Source organism: Salvia splendens, chromosome 14 (assembly GCF_004379255.2).
Source record: "Salvia splendens isolate huo1 chromosome 14, SspV2, whole genome shotgun sequence".
In the NCBI taxonomy this organism is placed as follows: domain Eukaryota; kingdom Viridiplantae; phylum Streptophyta; class Magnoliopsida; order Lamiales; family Lamiaceae; genus Salvia; species Salvia splendens.
Window position 1 is genome coordinate 20,565,017 of NC_056045.1, and position 22,482 is coordinate 20,587,498.

At 35.4% G+C, this 22,482-nt stretch overlaps 3 protein-coding genes across 3 annotated transcripts; all 3 read left to right on the forward strand.

Annotated features, from left to right (window-relative positions):
- The first annotated feature begins 6,037 nt into the window (after nucleotides 1–6,037).
- LOC121765066 (ubiquitin carboxyl-terminal hydrolase 5-like) lies at nucleotides 6,038–13,382 on the forward strand. Its single transcript, XM_042161114.1, has 13 exons — nucleotides 6,038–6,363; nucleotides 7,088–7,333; nucleotides 7,760–7,904; nucleotides 7,991–8,050; nucleotides 8,145–8,240; nucleotides 9,276–9,659; nucleotides 10,034–10,174; nucleotides 10,255–10,425; nucleotides 11,198–11,455; nucleotides 11,537–11,685; nucleotides 11,849–12,394; nucleotides 12,540–12,813; nucleotides 12,928–13,382. The coding sequence occupies exons 1-13, from the start codon at nucleotides 6,245–6,247 to the stop codon at nucleotides 13,108–13,110; spliced, it is 2,772 nt and encodes a 923-aa protein (XP_042017048.1). The 5' UTR covers nucleotides 6,038–6,244; the 3' UTR covers nucleotides 13,111–13,382.
- Nucleotides 13,383–13,519: 137 nt separating this feature from the next.
- LOC121765067 (cytochrome b561 and DOMON domain-containing protein At3g07570) lies at nucleotides 13,520–16,779 on the forward strand. Its single transcript, XM_042161115.1, has 4 exons — nucleotides 13,520–14,117; nucleotides 14,197–14,605; nucleotides 15,894–16,180; nucleotides 16,439–16,779. Exons 1-4 carry the CDS (start codon nucleotides 13,947–13,949, stop codon nucleotides 16,667–16,669), a joined length of 1,098 nt encoding a protein of 365 aa, XP_042017049.1. The 5' UTR covers nucleotides 13,520–13,946; the 3' UTR covers nucleotides 16,670–16,779.
- A 471-nt stretch (nucleotides 16,780–17,250) lies between these two features.
- LOC121765985 (60S ribosomal protein L5-like) lies at nucleotides 17,251–19,663 on the forward strand. The gene is made up of 9 exons (XM_042162301.1): nucleotides 17,251–17,397; nucleotides 17,672–17,741; nucleotides 17,818–17,909; nucleotides 18,093–18,219; nucleotides 18,300–18,379; nucleotides 18,602–18,718; nucleotides 18,834–18,968; nucleotides 19,051–19,220; nucleotides 19,366–19,663. Exons 1-9 carry the CDS (start codon nucleotides 17,395–17,397, stop codon nucleotides 19,487–19,489), a joined length of 918 nt encoding a protein of 305 aa, XP_042018235.1. The 5' UTR covers nucleotides 17,251–17,394; the 3' UTR covers nucleotides 19,490–19,663.
- Nucleotides 19,664–22,482: the final 2,819 nt, after the last annotated feature.

Here is a 22,482-nt window from a genome sequence, read left to right on the forward strand (position 1 = left end):
GTTCATATCGTGTTTTTCAATTGCCAGTCTCATTTTAACCTTAAATTAAGGATGATTTATCAGTCGGTTCAATGATATCGATCAATAAAAAAAATCACACTAGCAATAGAATTGAAACTGAACCGATTGAAGGTTTGATTAGTTCGGTTTTGTTAGCCCACTAATCGGTCGATTATAAACTTTGACCGGTTATAAAAGGTTAAAAAGATGCATATGAATTGATTTCAGTTTGAGTAGTCCAAGTTACATTGATATTAATTAATTTAAAGCGAGTGGAGCAAGGATTGAATATGAAATGATTTGATTGTGACGACATGCATGGGATCTGATAATCATGGTATTCATTTGGCCGGCCAATTCACATCTCCCGCCATGTCACTATTTTTTAAAAATTTGTACAAATGCTCCAACAACATAATCATCTTCGACAAAAAAATTTCAAAAAATGAATGCTATTCAACAACAACTGTTGAAATAAGGAAATTAATTAATTGGAGAACAAGAAGGCATGTGATGAAGATATGGCAAGAATAAAGAAGGAAATCAATGAAGATTATGGAAAATCAAATAAAAAGGATATTAGTATAATTAGAATATATTTTCCATGTTTAGCTAGAATTAGAGCCTATAAAAGGTTGTGTAACCATGGAGAGAATAGAATTCAAGTCATTCACAATGTAGTCTTTAAAGTTCTCCCCGTCATTTACTTTCTGCAATAATCTTTTATTTTCCGCATTTAACTTTTCAACATGGTATCAGAGCAGGTTCGATCACATGGATCGATCTGTCTCTATAGCAAGCAAAAAAAAAAAAACTCAAACCTCATAAGCAGCTCAAAATTCGATCGCCGGAGCGCCGGATAATCGCCAGCGGCATCATGACGGCGTTTAGAGTGTTCCTGCTGACTTTATATCTCTCTATAATTCGCGCGCACGTCGGAGCTGAAGCTAATGCCTCAGTCTCAGATGTCGTCGAGGAAGTCAAACACGTCGGATAGGATGGTCTAGATTCTCCCGTCCTTGAGCAACTTAAGTCCACGATCCACAGTCTCGAATCCCAGATTGAGGAGAAAATTCGAGCACAAAAAGAAAAGGAACATGCGGTTGCAGCTAAGGAAAAGATAATCAAGGAAAAATCAGATAACTGTTGCATCATTGAAAAGTGAAATTGCCTCGTTACATAAAAAGGGCAAACTGGATGCTGTAGAAGAAGTGGGAAAGGCACATGCAAGAGCTGAAGAGCTGGAAAAAACAGGTGGAGAAACTCACAAACGATCTTCATCTTAAAATAAGTGAGAAATGTGTGTTGGTATATCGGTTGACTGAAGCAGAGAGAAAGGTTCCCAAGTTGAATGCTAAACTCGCAAGACTTCACAAGATCATCGATGACCAGAAAGCTAAGATACGTAAAACTCAACGAGCTCTTGATTCCTACTGAGGAAGGGTTTGAATATATCAGAAAAAATTTAGTGAGGAATCATCCAGCCGAGGGGGAGAGAACTGCCACAGCCGGATGATTCCAACCAAGAAAGAAGATTGCGCGTAAGGGAAGGCCAGAGGGGCCGCATGCCATCCACCGTTATGGTGAGAAGATGAAAGGCCAGTGGCCAACCTCGAGAAACCACGCCCAGAGAAGAAGGCTGGTGTCAAGATAAGGAGAAGTTCACGGTTTGTCCGGCCGAGGGGGAGAGGAAGAATGCAACCGAACAACTCCTCTCCAAATCTATGGTGGTCGTGAAGGCCAAAAATGACGAAAGGGCGAGAAAGCTACAAAGGCGCTTAATTTGAATGATGTTTTCTCCAAATATCTGGAGATTAGCAACAATGCCTGCAAAGTCTTTAAGTTTGAGGCGAAGCAAGAGCATGTAGTTGATGCGGAAGAAATGACTGCAAATGGTACAGCTGCTGAGGAAGTTAAAGGCAAGAAGAAGAAGAAGAAGAGCAAGGACGGCACTTCAGTCAATGGAAGTGGAAAAACACTTGAAGATAAAGTCATGAAAGAAAAGATAAATGAATCACATGAGAATGGCACTGAGGAAGAAAGTGGCAAGACATCAAAGGTCCAAAGGTCTTGAAGAAGGCAAAGATGAACAAGTAAAAAGTGAAGCTACTGAAGAGGATTTGCCAAAATGGACAAATCAAGTCAAAAAAATCTGCAAGCAAACAACCCAAAAGTTCTGAGCCAACATCAGTGAAAGCATTCCAAAGAGTGAAGATTGATGAGGTGGAATTTGTTGATGGCAGACTTCAAGATAATTCTTATTGGGCCAAAAATGGGTGCCCTGAAGGATGCCGAGAAGATGGCCACATAGAATGAAATAAGGTAATTGATCACCGTGAGAAGCACAGTGGAATTGGTAGAATGAAATAAGGTAATTGATCACCGTGAGAAGCACAGTGGAAAAACTTGGCGGAAACAGCTTGTGTCGGCTTCTAAAGCGGGGTCCGTCACATGGGGAGAGGCTGTCACCGGAAATTGGATACCAAGAATGCATCCGCTTGAGAGTGAGAGTTAAAGATATACTGGAAATAATGTTGAGATGGAGATGTGACAGTGGAAAAAGACCCATGAAGAAACATAATGGAGACTAATGGTTTCACGTCTTCATTTTTACAGAAGTAAAGTTGGGCCCAATGGTTATTAGGCTCAAGAAGGAAAAAAAGAAATGAAAATAATAGACTCATAGTTTGAGTTTAGAATGGACCGAGAATGGTCTAGATTGGCTCCTAGACAAGAGTAAAAACTGTCTAGATAAGCTCCTCGGCAAGAGTCAAAATTGTCAGATTAGCTCCTCGACAAGAGTCAAAACTGTCAGATTAGCTCCTCGACAAGAGTCAAAACTGTCAGAATTAGCTCATCGACAAGAGTCAAAACTGTCTAAAATGGCTCCTAGATATGAGTTAAAACTATCTAAGATGGCTCCTAGATACAAGTAAAAACTATCTAAGATAGCTCCTAAAAACTATTTAGACAAGCTCTTTGACACGAGTTAAAACTGCCAACAGAAAATTGAAGAACTCCTTGAAACGAGTTTAAACTTTCAGTGATGAATGAAGAACTCCTTGAAACGAGTTTAAACTTTCAATGATGAATGAAGAGCTCCTTGATAAGAGCCTAAACTTTCAATGAAGCTCTATGATACGTGCATAAACTATCAATGGAAATTGAAGAACTCTTAAATACGAGTATAAACTATTTATCAAACTAAAGATCGTGCAAGTTAAGGGTCGAAAAACTCGATACTTAACTTGAGGGGGAGTGTTGGAATAATGAAATTAATTAATTGGATAACAAGAAGGCAAGTGATGAAGATATGACAAGAATAAAGAAGGAAATCAATGAAGATTATGGAAAATCAAATAAAAAGGATATTAGTATAATTAGAATATATTTTCTATGTTTAGCTAGAATTAGAGCCTATAAAAGGTTGTGTAACCATGGAGATAATAGAATTCAAGTCATTCACAATGTAGTCTTTAAAGTTCTCCCCGTCTTTTACTTTCTGCAATAATCTTTTATTTTCCGCGTTTAACTTTTCAACCACAACAAAAAAGGAAACATCCATCCCCAGTCAAACACAAATTGCCCAACTAAAACTGAAACCATCGCCAGTGTTCAAATTCTAAATAGTCAATCGACATGGACACATCAATGTTCATATTTGCCTGCAAAATAGGCAGAGCTGTTAACATACAACATGCCACGATTGGTTTTGAAGGCGATGATGTCATTGCCATATCAGACATGAAAACCTCTGATTTGAAATCGTTGTCGTTGCCGTTGCCGTTGCCGTAGTAGTTTTGAAAATATTCAAGTTTTTACACAGTAAACACAAAGCTATCAACTGACAAAAATGAGACCAAGAGTGTCAGTTTGGTTATAGAGCGAGAGAGAGAGATGAAAAGATAATATTAGAGTGAAAGATATAGAGCTAAAAATAGGTTTAAAGAAAAACTCATCCATATTTTCAAAGCTCGCTTTTGTTAAAATAAAAAACTGTTGTATTTTAGTTTTTAGAGATGAAGCTATCTATTAGTTTTGATTATCCTAATCGATTATTTTACAAATCATTTTTAGTTAAAATATATTACTTTTTCTGTACGCCATTAAATTTCTCTATCTTTTCATTTTGAGATGTCTAATTTTAAATATCTTATATTAGTTTTACTATTTTTAGTAAATAAATCTTACATTCAAGTTCAACTAACTCAACTCATTCACATTTCACATTTTATTAGTAGTATAAAATTAATATTAGTATAAAAATAAGATTTATATTACACTAATTTATACAGGAGTATTTATTATTGATGGAGGGACTATCCAAAAAGAAATTGTGCAGATTATCATACATACTTTTTCTTTGCAACAATTTATCCAAATAGTATTTACTTACGCTGTATAAATACGAAAGGGAGAAAATTCAATATGAATGAGTTGACCTATAATAATGTTTAAGATCAAAAGCCTTAAATTTGTATGAAATTAAATTTATATTCATGCATTCGTAAAAAAATAAAACAAATATCCATCATTTTAATTATTTAACCTCGCATTGTCTCTGAGAGCATCTTCAAGGGAGATGGTAAATTGAGAGGTAAAGAGAAATAACTACCATATTTACTTCTTTTTCATAAAATTTCATGTCCAAAGGAAATGGTATTTAAGGAGGTATTATATCTTCTTTCATTTTGAGAAGATGTATTAACCTATACTTGATAGAAAAAGTAAAATGTTAGTTATTTTATTTGCTTTTTTAATTTACCTTCTATCTTTAGAGTCCATTACTTTTTAAAAAGATATAATAACATTTCTTAAGAAGGTAAACGAGAAATATACTTTCTCAATATAGTACTCCCTCGAAGAAGATGCTCTAATATCAATAATCCTTTTTTAAAAAATAAATAAAATATCTCTCTCTTAGAGCATCTCCAATGGCGGACGTCCGGTCGGACATCCGGTCGGACGTCGCGACGGGCGACCGGGACGTCCGCCATTGTGGCGTTTAGGGTCGGATACGGACGTCCCGTGAGGACGTCGGGTGTCCTCGGACGTCCCGGCGACGGGCGGGCGGACGTCCGCCATTGTGGCGTCCAGTCGGACGTCCGGTCGGACGTCCCGTTTTTTAAATTTTTTTTTTTAAAACTCTATATATACGGCTCGTTGAATTTTATTTCATTCGCACCACTTGTGTTAACAAGTTTCTCTCTCTACATCTCTAATTTCAAGTATATCTAGAATGTCTAGTGAAAGTGATAGCGAGAATGAGTTGGACAAAAGAAGACATACTTTGCGAGCCGTCAGGAAGCAGCGCGCAAGGATGTGGAGCGGACATTTGGTGTGCTCCAGAGTCGGTGGGCGGTTGTGAAGGGTCCTGCACGGCAGTGGTATATTCCCAACATCGGCGATATCATGTACGCATGTATCATAATGCACAACATGATTGTCGAAAATGAAGCTGCGGAACTGACTCAGTGGATCAATGAAGATGATACGGGTGCAGGTCCAAGTCACGGCGTGGCCACCGCGAATGTGAATATGGGGTACCTCATGGAGAGGTCGCGCGGCTGCGTGCATTTGCCGACATGCGGCAAACAGATGCCCATGTTCGACTTCAGCAGGATATCATCGAAGAGGTTTGGACTCGGAGGGGTTGACGTGATAATGTATGAAGTTTTTTTTATTAGTATGTAATTTTTTTTTTCGAATCATGTATGTTTTTTCCGATGAAGTTGTTAATTTTTCCCGTTCGTATTCTCGGTCAAATTTTATTTCCGTAAATGTAAATTGTTTTATTTGTGAATGTATGATTTTTTTTTATTGCGGGATGTCCTAGTGGGAAGGGCGGACATAGGAGGGGATGTCCTAGTGACGTGGCAGTGGGATGGGAAGTCCTAGTGACGTGGCAGGAGGTGTTTTTGGGATGTCCTAGTGGATGTCCTAGTGGGATGTCCGCCCACTGGAGATGCTCTTAGCTCTCTCAAATTTACATAAAAAAAATCTGAAACTGTAAAAAAGGTCTTCAATTCTGAGTATACACACTGTGAGGTGGCGCTATTCCAACTTCAACTGTACAAACCCAAAATCCCTCCCTCTCCGCTAAGCTGCTTTCACTGACGCCCAAATCACTGCAGATTACCTTCTTACCATCCCGATTTCTGTATACAAATATTCAATTTCTGCCGGAAAAGTCTTTTTCTTATTTTCTGCTTCAAATATCCCCCAATTTTTGGGGAAGGGTAAGATGGTGGAGGTGGCGCCGCAGCTGACACCGGAGGAGGAAAAGCAAGCCGTTAGAGACATTGCTGTGGCCACCGAAACCCAGACTAAAGTCGGCGACACTTTTTATTTAATTACCCAAAGGTAAATTTTCGGAGATGCTGTAGATCTGTGTTCAGAGGCGGCGTGTATGTTTGGCCTTCTTTTTTGTGTTGATTTTTGGTTTTATTTGTATTCCGAGAAGGATAGGGTTTAGCTGTCCGGATGCGTCGTTGGTGACTGTAGCTCCTTTTTTTTTTTGGTCCGGATGCTTCGTCGATTTCTTAGGCTTTTGTTTAGAATCATCTGCTCTTTTGTGCCTTGAGAGTGTCGAAATATGGCTGGATTTGGGGACTAAAGAAATGAAGTTGGTTTTTGATTTTTTTGACAAAACATTTGGTCTGCACTTAATTTAGCCTTTGTTTTGTGAAGCAGATGATATAAAATCCCTATGTGTGAAGTAAATGGAATATATATGTTGTTTTACCATATGATTGATCCATGGTAAGGTACACCGTACACTAAGGAGATGAATGCTAGTAACGACACTGCTAATTGGGAACAATCACTACCTGAAAGATGTATATGTATGAATTATGCTTGTACTACTTTGATTGAACCTAAACAGGTAGTGATGTTTGCAGATTTCTGAGTGTTAGCAATAGTGTGCACTCTTGTGTTAGTCTCAGAATTACATTTTGCTTTATCTTACATTTTGCTTTATCTTTCTCCTTCTTGATGAAACTTACTTGCTTTTAATGCCCCATTTAGATCTACTTATTTTGCATTTCAGTTCAAAACTGAAACTTTTTCGTACTCTTACTTCCAGATGGTGGCAAGACTGGCTTGAGTATGTAAACCAAACTAGCATTGCTAATGATGGATCTTCTTCTGAGCATCAAGGACCAGTCAGCTCGAGTGCATTGAAGAAACCATCTTGCATTAACAACTCTGATTTAATAGATGAAGCAGTATATGAGGATTCTGCTACGGGCATTGAACTTCATGATACCTTAGTGGAAGGAACTGATTATATACTGCTTCCCAGAGAAGTCTGGAATAAACTACATTCATGGTGAGTGAGAAGTTAATGTTTTCAGTCATCCACCTCCTCTATATTTTGTTTTCATAGCACTATTCGTTTATTCGTAGTGTTTGTAAAAATCTGATATTAATTTTCCATGATTCATATTCAAAATTCCAAAGAGATACTTAGCCGCATAACATTCTCTAGTATACACTAGTTCTAGGCTTCTAGCTAGAACTTGTTGCGGAACAATATATATGAGACTGGCTGTTGAGGAAATTGATGATAGTAATACTTCTATCTTCTCTTCCAAACTGATGGATATATATACATGATGTTTTCCAATGCTTATTAGCAAAGCACTAATTAGCTATACTGGGTTATTGTAGCAAGTTGTAATTAGTTCTAGTTTTGTTTATGTTAAGAAGATAAAAAAAATATAATCAAAGAAGTATTAACATGGCTGCTTAATAGGTACGGAGGTGGTCCTGTGTTGGCCCGTAAAGTTATCAACACAGGTCTTTCTCAAACGGAATTGTCAGTAGAAGTTTATCCACTACGCCTCGAGTTACATTTGATGCCAAAAGGTGATCGTACGTCCATAAGAATTAGCAAAAAGGTAAAACAATGTATTCCTTCTCCTTTAAGGGAAAAAATCAATTCCCACCTTGAAGATATATATTCATGAGTATATTTTTTGTGTAGGAAACAATTGGAGAACTTCACCGAAAAGCTTGTGAAATTTTTGATCTTACACCGAAGCAAGTAAGTGGTTTTCCTATATAATGCATCCCCTATATATTTGTATTGATTTTGATTTTTCACTTTATTTCTGAAATTGAGCTCATTGATCTCTCAGGTATTTATTTGGGATTACTTCAGCCATCAAAAGCATGCATTGATGAATGACATGGAAAAGACACTTGATGAAGCAAACATTCAAATGGATCAGGATGTAGGTGATTATATATATTTCCATAATAATTTGTTTTCAAGACTTTAGCCCCTCCCTCCTGTAATGAGTTTGCACTGGTGTACCTTTGGACTATAAGATGAACTGTCTGTATACTTTTATATTTGAACTCAAAATTGACGTTTACCTATTCACTTGGAGTTGCTTTTGTATTTTTCACTATTAACTTGTATCGTTAGATTTGCTATCCGGTTCTCCTCTTATGATTTGATCTTTGTATGGTTGGTATCATTATATTGCATAGTCTAATTTGGTGTTTTACTTCTTTTTCTTTTGGGCTAATATGCTAGTGCTATCATCTAGTTTACTCCTATTCCTCATATAGGATATAATATTCACTTGCTTGGATGATAATCTTACTGAAGCACTTGGTTAAGAACAGGATCAAGGTAGTGCATGATATGCCATAGCTGAGTACCTAAGGAACTTTTAATAACCTCCTTTTTCACTACATTTCGAAGGACGCTATTATGGAATATTGGCTTTCGTATACGTTCACTGTCGGAAGATTGTGAATTCTTAGTGTGTTTATTGAACAGTTGCTAGTTACAAATCTTTAGGGTGTCAGTTTGTGCTTCATATGCTCCAAACAAATTGCCAATTTCTAAAGTGCCTTATGCAACACGTATTCTCAAACTGATCTGGTTGTAGGAATTTTAGGCTTCAGATCTGATTACATTGACTTTGGTTGCTCTTAATCTTCTCTCCTGGTTCCTGTTATTAACCTTGGCCAATGGTTAATTTTAGTGGCGCTCCTGGTTCTATGCATATGCATACTACTAGCAATCGATAATGGAGTAGCTTATTTCTCACTTCTATGTATTTCTAGAATTCTTTGAATTCCTGCTCCCTTTTAATGCTACCTCTGCTCTTGCTTGTTAAGTGCTTTGCATACTTCTTTTCTCTCAAATTCCTCCATGTTCGAATGTTAGTGTATTTGTGCATTATATACACTCACCAGTTATTGGGTATTTTTCTATAATTTGGTTCTGATGTTCCTTGCAATGGATGAAGCAGATCTTGGTAGAAGTACTCAACATTAAAACAGATGGTGGTTTGAGTTCCCACCTAGAGAATGGATCAATTAATAATGGAAGCCTGGCTCCTGCTGCTTCGCATTCTAGTATTGCGACTTCTGGAGGTTTATCTGCAAGCAAGTTTTCATCACGAAACGGTAATTCAGAATCCCATTTTCAAAACCTAAATACAGACAAGGCATATGGAACAAGCAGTATCAGTACAAGAGGGGCTACTTGCGGTCTCACTGGACTGTTGAATCTTGGGAACACTTGTTTTATGAACAGTGCTATACAATGCCTAGTTCATACACCAGAATTTGCTCGGTATTTTCGTGAAGATTACCATCAAGAGATAAATCGACAGAATCCTCTGGGCATGGTTGTAAGTTTCAAAACTTACAAAATCTCTTTCATAATTGATTTTTTTCTGTTAATAATCCCTTATGGCCTTCTCATTCTATGAAGTTTTGTATGTGACTCAGATAAAAGCATCTTGTCAAATTAATGACTTGATCTCTTTGTTTATCCGTGAAGGAACAAATCTTTTTATTTATTTATTTTGTTTATTGTATGTGTAGTATATTTTATAAAACATGAAGCCTGATTAGCTTAGGACCTCCTCATGGAATTGCATTTACATGAGCTTCTGATTGTTTCATCTGGAAGATAAATAACCGGCACCTGCTAGAGTTCTATATGAATATTGTTATTGATTTTGAGGGTTATCTTTTTACTAACTTTAGATGTATCATTTAGGGGGAGCTTGCTTTAGCATTTGGAGATCTACTTAGAAAGTTGTGGGCACCAGGACGAGCTCCAGTTGCTCCTAGGCCATTTAAGGCAAAGCTAGCTCGCTTTGCTCCGCAATTCAGTGGATGCAGTCAACATGATTCACAGGTTTGGCGCCTTTTAATAGCCCTCTTGAACTATTGGTAATTTTACTTGAAGAAAGTCAGTTATGTTTCCCTTCTGTATAGGAACTACTTGCATTTCTCTTAGATGGGCTTCATGAAGATCTGAATCGTGTAAAACACAAGCCATATATAAAATCTAAAGATGCTGATGATCGGCCCGATGAAGAAGTTGCTGATGAGTATTGGGCAAATCATATTGCTCGTAATGATTCGATTATTGTGGATGTGTGTCAAGTAAGTAGGGCAACCAATATTTATAAGAACTTAGTTTTTGAACTCCTTTTTTTGCTTATTTTTTTCAATTAAACAATAAGTAATTGGCTTCCTCAACGAGGGGGGAATCAGATTGGATCTGTCGTGATCTTTTTAACCTCTTGATTTGACTACACTGGTACAGATCAAGATTGGGCATGCATTGATGTGCTGAAACTGATATGTTTATTTTGGTTTATCGTACAAGCACAAATAAGTACTTGCTAGATCTGAAATTTCATACCCAGTCTCACAACTACTGACCCCCTCCATGCAGGCTCACCCCTGAGATTCCCTTACCCTCTAGGCTTCCGAGAAGAAAATAGATATTTGGCTTTAGAAAAATTGAAACCCAATTGGTTCAGGGATCATCGTAGTTCACTGGTTCTTATATGTTCAGTGGTCCGGTGGTTCTTATCAGCATCTTTATATTACAATTCAAATAATGCTGATATATTACTACTTTCTACCCATTTCAACATAATCCAATAGCATTCCTCTTCGCTGTAGCACAAGTCTCTATTGCATGACTACTCTTGTATCTTTGCTTGCTCCTTGGCATTTGCTGGTTTTAAATTCGAGTTAATACCTAACTGCACTGTATAATCATCCAACTTTGGTTTGCTTCCAGTCTAGTTTCACACAACATTGTGCTGCATTTCATCCTGTTATTTGTGGGAGAATCTTTGGTGTCATCTTTGTTGTTGTATCACCTCAGCCATTTTTTTTGAAGTCGGGATTATTTGTTTTGCAGGGTCAATACAAATCAACTCTTGTGTGTCCTGTATGCAACAAAGTTTCAGTGACATTTGACCCATTCATGTATCTGTCGTTGCCTCTTCAGTCTACTGCCACTCGTAGTATGACGGTAACTATTTTTACATGTGATGGAAGTGCATTGCCAGCAGCCTACACATTAACTGTGCCAAAGCATGGGCGTTGCAGGGATTTGATCCAAGCACTCAGTAATGCTTGTTCTTTGCAATTCAATGAGAAACTTCTGCTTGCTGAGGTTGGTGAAATGAATTATATGGTGGCATGACAGAATGTATGTGCATGTATTGGTAACTGATTTGTTTATTTGCTGTCACAGATAAGAGGCCACTTAATTTACCGATTCTTGGAAGATCCAATGATATTATTATCTACCATAAAAGACGATGACCACCTTACCGCCTACAAGATTCCAAAAGTGTTGAAGAAAACAAAGTTCCTACAACTGATACACCGGCGGGAAGAACAGTATGTGCACTTAATTAAGATGCTTGAAAAAAATAGCTACTTTGTTCCTTAAATGATTTTTTTTGTTCAATAACTATTTCTTTCTGTTTCATGTAATGCAGCCTTCTTCCTTATTTGCTATTTCTTCTAATTAATGCCCCTCTCTTTTTGTGCTTGGTGACAGGGGTACAGGAAATGCTCAGAGCCCTGGGTGGAAGCCTTATGGAACTCCTCTTGTTTCACCAATATCCTGTGATGATACTATAACTCGAAGTGATATACAGCAGATAGTTCATACCATGCTCTCACCGATGTTAAGAACAAAAGGTTCAGGTGCTATGACCACGAGCAATGCTTCAGTTGTGGCTTCAACTAAATCTCATAAAGATTCTAGTATAGCTGATCCAACAAAAGGAGATGGTGGCAGTTCTAAACCAATGCTTTCAGAGAAGCTTCCACTGCAGCTGGTTGACGAAAATAATGCTTGCATTGACTTGACTGTTGGTGATGATAAGGTGGTTAAGTTGTCATTACCCTCCATGTCAATTCTTGTATTTGTTGACTGGTCCCAGAAGCTTCTGGCAAGTTATGATACCAACCACATAGAAAATCTTCCAGAAGTTTGTAAGCATGTGCATGTAAGCAAGAAAGCTCGTAATGAACCTCTCTCACTGTACACTTGCTTGGAAGCTTTTCTGCGCGAGGAGCCCTTGGTGCCCGAGGACATGTGGTGAGCTGTTTTCCTCTATCTGTTTCTCTGTGCCACAACTATATTATGAATGCACTCATTAAGAATAATGTCTTTGATATGTTTGTAGGCATAATATTTCAGCTATAGCTATATTGCATCTAACTTGTTTGTTTTCATGATCAAGGTACTGTCCTCAATGCAAGGAGAGGCGCCAGGCAAGCAAGAAACTGGACCTCTGGAGGCTTCCCGAAGTTCTTGTTATTCACTTGAAAAGGTTCTCCTACAGTAGGTCGATGAAGCACAAGCTTGACACATTTGTTAATATTCCCATTCATGACTTCGATTTGACGAATTATGTTGCAAACAAGAACAACACACAACGTCAGATATATGAACTCTATGCCCTGACAAATCATTATGGTGGCATGGGCAGTGGACATTACACGGCGCACATTAAGGTTTGCCCAGTCCTTACACTTTCACATACTACCATTTTCTTATTTTCCTGGTTCTCCCAGGTTTCACTTATTGCTTAACTGATGTCTGTAACTTGCACTCGTTTCATTTTGCAGCTTCTGGATGAAAACAGGTGGTACAACTTCGATGATAACCATATATCACCGATCAATGAAGACGACGTGAAGTCAGCTGCTGCTTATGTCTTATTCTATAAAAGGGTGAACAATGATAGATCTTCTGCAAGTAATGGTGTCGACTCTAATCTTAACAGCCAAAACATTAACTCCAACAGCTAGCTAGTTTTACTCGGCACCATTGTCTGTAAATTAACTGTTGCATTCCTGTTTAAATACTTAGAGAAGTCATAGAGCCTTATAGGAAAATGAAGAGGTTACAGTTACAAAGGCAAGAAAAGTGATAAGATTTTGAGTTGGGAAATGAAGTATTGTTGTGACATAGATGGTGAATTTGGTGGTCTGCTATGAAACCTTTTGGATCTCAAACAATACTTGTAAAATCTGTCTTCTAGCTTCTGCAATTTATCTTATTGACAAGCTTTTGCCTTGAATTGTGATAAATAAATGTTTATTAATCTTGATCAATTAAAAGAATGTTTTGGTGAACTCTGACGTCTCATGCTAAGAATGCTTATAGTTACGTACTCCCTCCGTTCTAATTAAGTTGAGTTGTGTGTCCAATTAATTTGAGTCATTTCATTTTTTTAATAAAAAATAAAATATTCAATCATTCTTACTTTATCTCATTATATACTTTAGTCTCTCTTTATTTTTCTTATTTTATTCCTTTTTCCTACTTTTCAATATAATTTTTTAATCTTCGTGCTCAAAAGTTATATTTCAACTTAGTTGGGACGGAGGGAGTATATAAAAGATGATGTGAAGAAGTGGGAAGTAATGATATCTGTGTTGGAGTTGTCAATTCTTTATTTCCACTTCCATACAGTTGTTATTTTACTAACATAAAGCAAAAAACCAAGAGGAGCTTATTAGTCAACAACTTCCCTTCAAGTAAAAGCTATTACTCCATTATTTTGTCAAGTTTGCAATTTATACCTAATACATAAAGCCATCAGCACTTTCTCTCTCTCACCTGAAAAGAGACAGAGATAGAGATGAAGAAGGCACCTCCATGTTTGTTGATTCTGAGCTTCTTATTTTCATATGTTTATTCCCAATCACAAGATTCCTGCAATTCTCCTCTCACCTTGCAAAACCCACTCCCCTTTGACACAACTTCTATGCAATGTGCCAATGTGTGGAGCTCTCAAGGCTTCATCCTCAGAGTAAGTCTCTCTTTCTCTCTCTCTTTAATAAATGAATGTAAATTTAAAGGTCGTATAATTGTGGACTGGTGGGATGCAGTATGTGCAGGCTGCCCCAAATGTATGGAATTTTGTGTTGTCAGCACCAAACATAAATGCATATGTTGGCATAGGGTTCTCACCCAACGGCAACATGGTAGGCTCAACTGCCATAGTTGGTTGGGTGGAATCCGATGGCACTTCCAACATGAAGCAATACTTCTTGGGAGGCCAACAACCTAACCTTGTTAGGTTGATCCAACCACCCACTCAAGGCTTGCCACTTGCCAATGGATCCACCATGGTCGTCCAATCCGACCGTATCTACATCACCTTCCAGCTCCTCACCCCCCGCCCTACCTCGCACCTCATCTACGCAGTCGGCCCAGACGCCCGCCTCCCTCAGGCCTCCGATTACCGCTTGACCGAACATGAAGAGCATGTCGCCACCTCCTTGAATTATGCCTCAGGTCTCTCCAAATCCACCTTCTCCATTCCATTTGCTTGTCATCACCATAATAATAAGCATGAACACTAGCATTAATTAAATTCATTTACGATATGTTGTAAATTTTGGATCTACAAATCAATGCCTAAGTCATATTCATAATAATTCAACTCTCAAACCAAAAGAAAAAAGTGAAATGGAATTAACTGAAATAAATAAATGTACCTAATGTATGACCATAGCAATTTAATACAAAGTATTAGTAATATATTTGAAATTACGCGTTTAATGACATCAAATAAATTAGATTAGTGTAGTGGGCCCACAACAGCTAATGTCAAATGTATTTGGTGGGGTTGGATTAGTATATTCTCGTCGGCTAACGCATCCACCAAACCTATAGATTAACAATAAAATTAACTTATTAACGTAAGCCTTTTCTCCCCACCTTTTTAATTAATTATGTTACAATAATTTGAAAGATGCTTTGAATATTACTATGTTACAATAATGAAGCATAATATTTAATTCTGAGTTATACAATTTGACCGAGCTGTTCCTAACATGGTAGGAGGCAAATTTATGACAACGAAATAGAATAACCATGTTATTTTTGTTAATAAAATATAATTTGGCTCTGTCAAATATTATATGGTCTAAGTATTCAACGGCTGGAAATTGGTCGATGCCCCTTCACGTTTCAAGAAACGAGAATCTCTATTATGTATTATGTCCCTAATTTAAATTAATTTATTCTATTTTATCTTATAATGATTTGTGTATATAGTAAAATAAAAGCACGAGTCAGCAACCAGATAAAGAATAGGGGAACCAGTCCATTAGTATATTAAAATATTTCCTTTGCTTGTAGTTATCGCAAACCAATTTTCTATGCCTCATTCATTCAACATTTTTGCTATTACGAATGCAACATAAATGGTTTTTTTTTGCACTTTGTGATGGCTAGTTGGGTATAATATATATTGGTTCTGAACTAAAATATTGATATACTATTTGGGCTTGTTTGATTAGTCGAACAAGATATAGCAAAATATAAAACCATGATAGGAAAGATGTGGATATGATCATATGAACACCAACAATTTAGTGTTGTGATACGTTTCATTTATTTAGTATTGTGACGAGAATATGAACATATATGAAATGATTGTTTGATTTTTGAAATAGTGTGAAGAAAAAAAGTTACAAAAATTGTATTATATACAAAAAAAATATTACTACTAGTATATGAACAAATGATCTAACTTGTGTACTAATTTTGTAATATGATTATTTTCTGTATGACTTAGGTCAATTTGAAACACAGAAACAACCTGAGTCGAGTCTCCGAAGGAGCCACGGGATTTTGAACATGCTGGGGTGGGCCATCTTGATGCCGATCGGGGCGATGGTGGCCCGGTACATGAGGAAGTGGGACCCACTTTGGTTTTATCTGCACGCCGTGATTCAATCAACGGCCTTCTTGTTTGGCTTAATTGGTGTAATATGTGGTTTTGTTTTGGATGATCGTCTCTCTGCCAACGTTTCAAAACACAAAGCTCTTGGGATTACTATTCTCACCTTTGGCTGCCTCCAGGTTAGCTATTTTAATTCTAATGTTTGCTTAATTTTTAATAAACTTACTTAATTTTGTACCAAGTTAAAAAGAATTATGGGTCCCAAGCCTAAGATTAGATCCTAAATTAATACTCCTTGTACAGTTCAGACATATTATGCTTACAAGTTACTACTACAATACATGAACATGAACATGAATGTTATCCAATAATTCAACTTTAATCCATGAGTAATAAACTTGTTATCTTGTCTCAATAATTAAAGTACGTTTATGCAGGTTCTAGCGCTCCTAATCCGACCAGATAAGAGTTCGAAAGTTCGAAAATATTGGAATTGGTACCATTTTGGTGTGGGAAGGGTGTTGGTGTTCTTGGCTGCGATTAACGTGTTTTATGGCATCCATTTGGGCAAGGCCGGTTCATCGTGGAATGCCGGTTTTGCAGCGGTTCTTGTCATTTTATTCATCGTTACTCTTATTATGGAGATTAGAATATGGTTTAGAAAATGATTTGTGCTTTGTTTTTGTAATTTTTCTTAATTACTCATGTAACTTATTTGTTTATGATTCCACAGTTTTTTTATTAAGTACTTTGATTGAGGATTGGGGGATTTGTTTCACATATTACTACTTAGAAAATCATCTCTTTCAATGTTGTTGGGTTTGTTAAATAGGATAGGAATCTCACTAATGTTTAGTTGGATGTTTCAACTATTTTTTTTATAAATTACTTCGGATGGTCTATATTATTACGTAGACAGAAAGATTTTCTATTTGATCGATTGAAATTGCTTCGTCCTGTTTGAACCAAAGCCAAAATATAGTGTATCAATTTGACAACAATTATATTGTATATCATTGTTCAAAAATTATCATATGCGCTAATAAAATATTATATTTTTTAATAATTTATGAAATGGATTTGACAATTTTGGTCTTTGGATATGTATACAATATATTCTATTAGACAGTATTTAATAACATGATTAAATTTATCCAAAACTGTATTTTAAACAAATACTATCAATTTTTATTTTATTTTTTTAAATCAATCAGTTAAACGATCATTCTTAAATAATCAGACTTATTCTGATAGAGAGAAAAAGGCCGGCCCGGCCCAGCCCATTAAACCACCAATTAATCGCAGCCGTAGCTCCTGAACTAGGGTTTAAGTTTACTCCGCAGCATTTTCTCAGCTCTCTCGTCGTCGATCTCTCTCCGTCTCAACAGCCAAAATGGTGAGATTTTAGATCCTATCTCAATTCTCGCTGCCTGATATCGTTTTCTCTTCGAGTTAGATATCTACGTTTTATGAATATATATGTATGCTGCTGCTCTTGTTCTAACTAGATTTCAATCTTATGACCATTTTATTCTGTGCTACGTACGTCTATTTTAATTGTATTGTATTTTGTTTTGATTTTTGGTTTCATAGTCGGATTGATTTATAGGTTATGGTAGCCGTGGTTGATTTCCGGTGTATTAGCTGATGCATATTGGTTCTATGTACAGGTGTTTGCGAAGGCCCAAAAGTCCAACGCTTACTTCAAGCGCTATCAGGTTAAATTCAAGAGAAGAAGAGGTAAGTTGCTCGAGATTGTTTGTGATTAATGCTTTAGTTGTAAAATCTTATGAATTGGGTTGATTTTTAATTGCAGAGGGGAAAACTGACTATCGTGCTAGGATTCGCATGATAAATCAGGACAAGAATAAATACAATACTCCCAAGTTCCGTTTTGTTGTGCGATTCGTATCCTTCGCCGCTCATCATTAGTTTTGTTACTTTTCTCTTTTTTTGAATTGCTTTTATTTATATTAATTGAAGTCATGAGTTATGATTTGCCATGTGTTATCCAGTGCTATTTGTTAGTTTCCATTGTGGACTAGTGGGCTAGTTTAGATCATTATGTTTAGTACCTTAACTGGATTTTAGACCAACAAAGATATTATTGCGCAAATCTGCTCAGCTAGCATTGCTGGTGACCACGTTCTTGCTTCTGCATATGCACATGAGCTACCTGGTTATGGACTGGAAGTTGGCCTAACCAATTATGCTGCTGGTATTATTTCAAAATTCAAACTGATGATTTTGTATTTTCTTTACCAATAATTCTGTGTACTTACTGATTTTGTTATCTAGCTTACTGCACTGGTCTTCTCTTGGGCCGCCGTGTTTTGAAAAAGCTTGAATTGGACGAGGAGTATGAAGGAAATATTGAGGTAATTTGTCACTTATGTTTTTGCATTTTTCCTTATATAACCATGCTGGTTTGTCTGCTGCATCATGTCTGTCTCTAAGCCCACTTGCCTTGCCTGTTGTTGTGTACAAATTGTTGATACTCACTCTATATAACACTGCATGTGATCACTAGAATGCTATGAATTTGTATTTGTTCACTGGTTTTTAGACATGCTTCCGTGTGACTGATTATAATTTCTCAGGCCACCGGAGAGGATTACTCTGTTGAACCAGCTGACAGCAGGAGGCCGTTCCGTGCTCTCCTTGATGTTGGTCTGTTGAAGACCACAACTGGAAACCGTGTTTTTGGCGCACTCAAGGTACATTCTGTTTTAATTTGGAATTGTTTTTGCCTAAAGCTCTGCTAGATGTGCTTCATCTTATTATACTCTTAATCGTAATGAGTAGTCGCAACTGACCCTACTTGTGATGCAGGGTGCTCTTGATGCTGGAGTTGATATTCCCCACAGCGAGAAGAGGTTTGCTGGATTCAGCAAGGACAGCAAACAACTCGATGCTGAGGTGCATCGGAAGTACATCTATGGTGGCCATGTTGCTGCTTACATGAATGTAAGTCTTGATTCAGCGCCTTTCTCATCATTAATACACTTGCTTGTTTTGACCAATTATGATGTGAATTTAAATGGTGCAGTCTTTGAGCGAGGACGAGCCTGAGAAGTATCAGACTCACTTTAGTGAATACATTAAGAGGGGAATTGATGCAGATAACATTGAGGAGATGTACAAGAAGGTCCATGCTGCCATTCGTGCTAATCCTATTCAAAAGAAGGTTGAGAAGCCAGCACCAAAGGAGCACAAGAGGTAAGCTATGATTGTTTGAAATCTATGAAATATGCTTGGAAGAATTCAGATCACTGAATACAATGCAGTCTATGCTGATATTCTTGAAAATATTTAAAAATTTAATTCAAATATGTTGTTCTAACTGGTATTATGTCCTTTTCAGATTCAACCTTAAGAAACTGACTTATGAGGAGAGGAAGGCCAAGTTGATTGAGAGGTTGAATGCCCTGAATGCTGCGGCTGGTAATGATGATGATGATGATGAGGATGAAGAGGATGACGAGTGAAGGATGTGATCTGAAGCCCCTTTTTGTCAATTTTGGTTGTTTTTTTTTGTGTGATAATGGCATGGCCTTTATTGGCATTTTAGGATATCGTCATTTTTGTTATCTTTGGCACATTAAGCTGCGGACATCTAAATTTTCTATTCACAATTTAAACTTAAATCTTGAGATGAATTATCTCGAAAGTGTTTCAAATTTACTATTTTTTGAAGTTGATTTGTTTTTGTGTTCTTTTTTTTCTATTCTTCTGCAGTTGTTTTCATAATTTGATTTAAATTTATTAATTTTTCTTAATTTGGATATAACAATTTTATAATAATAATTACGTGTTTGCTCCTTACAGTCTGAGCATATATATTCACTTGTCCAATTAAATGTCTCATTTTTTTTGTTAATGTCTCATTTCACTTTTATTCTTTTTAATAAATGAACTTCAACTCTCACTAAAGAAAAAAAATCTAGTCTAGAGTCTAGACATACTATTTGGCATAATGAGGTGGTATGCCCATTATTTGACAAGTGTAACTCTAAAAATGTTATATTCCAACAATACATAACTATACATGGAAATAATGGATGTAAATCTACATTCAATTATTACTTTAAATTATGGAAAATTTTCCAAAATATTTTGAACCTAGTTTAAATACTTTCAACTACTTATTGAATCTAATGGGAGAAATATATGTATAAAATTATATTTTAACAAAAAATTTAAATACTTTCAAGTACTTATTGAATCTAATGGGAGAAATACATACTTTGTTAAATACTTTCAACTACTTGTTCAAATTTCTTAAATTTTATCATGCTGCAAAAAAAGTATATAAAAAATTGAAAATAATTAAAATTACTATTTTAAATTAATATGTTAACAAAATTTAAATTAATAGCCACACTTCATTATTTATGTAGAATACACGTGATATTATATGCACAAACGTATATTCAACATAAACAATAAAGTTTGGCTATTAATATTAATTTTGTTGATATATTATTAATTATTTTAATTTTTTTAATACTTTTTTGATAGCATAAAAAAATTAAGAAAATTTTAAAATAATAAAAGAAAATAGCTAAGACATGTATAACTATACGAATATTTACTCCAATAGATTGGGAGTATGTATAAGAGGTAACTTCAAAATATTTTGCATTATTAGAAAAATAATTGAATTTAGAGTTGCATCCATTAATTTCCTTGTATAGTTATGTATAATTGGAATATAACTTTTTTAGAGTTCCATTTGTCAAATAATTATTTGTTGGGCATACCAACTCATTATGCCAAATGATATGTCTAGACTAGAGAATTTTTTCTCCTTGCTAACTCATTCCACTTACATTTTATAATCATTTTATTATAAAATAAGTATATAAAAGTAGGATTCACTTCTAATAGCTTTTTTTTATCACTTTCTTTTATAAAGTCAACAATTTCGTATAATCTGCACCGATTAAAATTGGGATATTTATTAGCAGACGGATGGAGTTCAGTTTTGTTCGTATTTTGGTGGGAAACCAGTCTAGAATCAAAAACTGACTATATGTAATTATCAGTGTAATTAAAATCTAATAATCAAGTAATGCACAAATAGTCTCATTTTGTTTTTTTTGTTGTTCCCAAAAAATAGTTCCATTTCAAAAATAGAAACATTCTTGATACTTTATCTACTTTTTCTTCTTTTTTTTCTTACTTTTCCAATTCCTCTCACAAAATTTATCTACTTTTTTCCCTCATCTCTTTTACATCACCCTCATTAAACTCGTATCGTCCATAATTAAGACCATTTTTTGTGGACAAATGGAAGTATTAATCAATTAGTTGCTCTTTTATAAATCTCAAATTTTAATTAGATGAAATTATTCCCTTGTAAGTAATCAAACAATACAATATGACAGATGCATTCTAAAAAATATACTATTTGTAGTAATTTATAGCATACATTATCTTTTTTTTAATATAGCATACATTATCTATCCATACCAAAGTGACACTATGACTTTATGTGTCCAACTAATAATTCTTTGACAAATAGAAAAATTCACATCCAATTAAACAACCACTATTTATGTAAAATTGCTTAATGGTAGTATTTATACAAGAAAATTATCATATGTTTTTCACATCCCATATAATATATGCATAATATAACAATACTTTGTTACAAAACTAGATTTAAATACAGAAACGCATAATAAAATCACACGTAAGACATTTTTAGGTCATTGTTAGTTTATTTTTAGGACATTCTAACAAGAAAGATAAATTATTAATATAAAGATAGTTACCACAAAAAAAGCAATTTGAATATAGATTTTTCATACATAAATACCTATTAAGCAATTTACCGTAAATAGTAATGGTCTAATTCGATGTGGAACTTTCCATTTATAGAAAAAGTATTAGTTGAATACACCAACTCATAAAGGCATTTGGTATGAAAGGACTACCAAATATTTTGTCCTTAAATTGTGCTATTGAATACAAAGTCCAAATTTTGGATAAATTTGAAATAAAATGCTTTCTGGAGATGCCAAATATCCAATTTAGGATGAATTTTGACAAAAATAAAAAGGCTTTCTGAAGTGCCGAATGAATTGATGTGATTGTGATGTGTTTAAATGATTAGAGTGTTTAATTTAAATTTATATTCCATATTTTAAAAAATGGAAACTTCTTAAATTATACGAGTTTTAATAAGAAAGACGAAGAGAAAAGATTGTAGAATTTTAATGGTATTACTGTGAAAATTAGTATTTACTATGAAGTTCATATTATTAGTGATGTTTCAATAGTGTTAATTGTAAATAAATTAATATGTAGAAATAATATGTGGTTCATAATTTTACTACTAAACTAAAAATTTCAATTTATAAAGAACAAACCAAAATATAGTTTTATTTCTATAGAATGGACAGAAAAGAAAATCAAATATACGGAGGAAGTATGTTAAATTTTTTTTCTTCAGAACTGAATCAAAATTTAAATT

Coding starts and splice junctions, on each gene's coding strand:
- LOC121765067 (XM_042161115.1), top strand. CDS start 13,947: ATGAAGAAGGCACCTCCATGTTTGTTGATTCTGAGCTTCTTATTTTCA. Junction 14,606..15,893: donor CTCCTTGAATTATGCCTCAG/GTCTCTCCAAAT, acceptor TGTATGACTTAG/GTCAATTTGAAACACAGAAA. Junction 16,181..16,438: donor TCACCTTTGGCTGCCTCCAG/GTTAGCTATTTT, acceptor ACGTTTATGCAG/GTTCTAGCGCTCCTAATCCG.
- LOC121765066 (XM_042161114.1), top strand. CDS start 6,245: ATGGTGGAGGTGGCGCCGCAGCTGACACCGGAGGAGGAAAAGCAAGCC. Junction 6,364..7,087: donor TTTTATTTAATTACCCAAAG/GTAAATTTTCGG, acceptor TCTTACTTCCAG/ATGGTGGCAAGACTGGCTTG. Junction 11,456..11,536: donor AGAAACTTCTGCTTGCTGAG/GTTGGTGAAATG, acceptor TTGCTGTCACAG/ATAAGAGGCCACTTAATTTA.
- LOC121765985 (XM_042162301.1), top strand. Junction 17,910..18,092: donor TCCGTTTTGTTGTGCGATTC/GTATCCTTCGCC, acceptor ACTGGATTTTAG/ACCAACAAAGATATTATTGC. Junction 19,221..19,365: donor GCACCAAAGGAGCACAAGAG/GTAAGCTATGAT, acceptor TGTCCTTTTCAG/ATTCAACCTTAAGAAACTGA.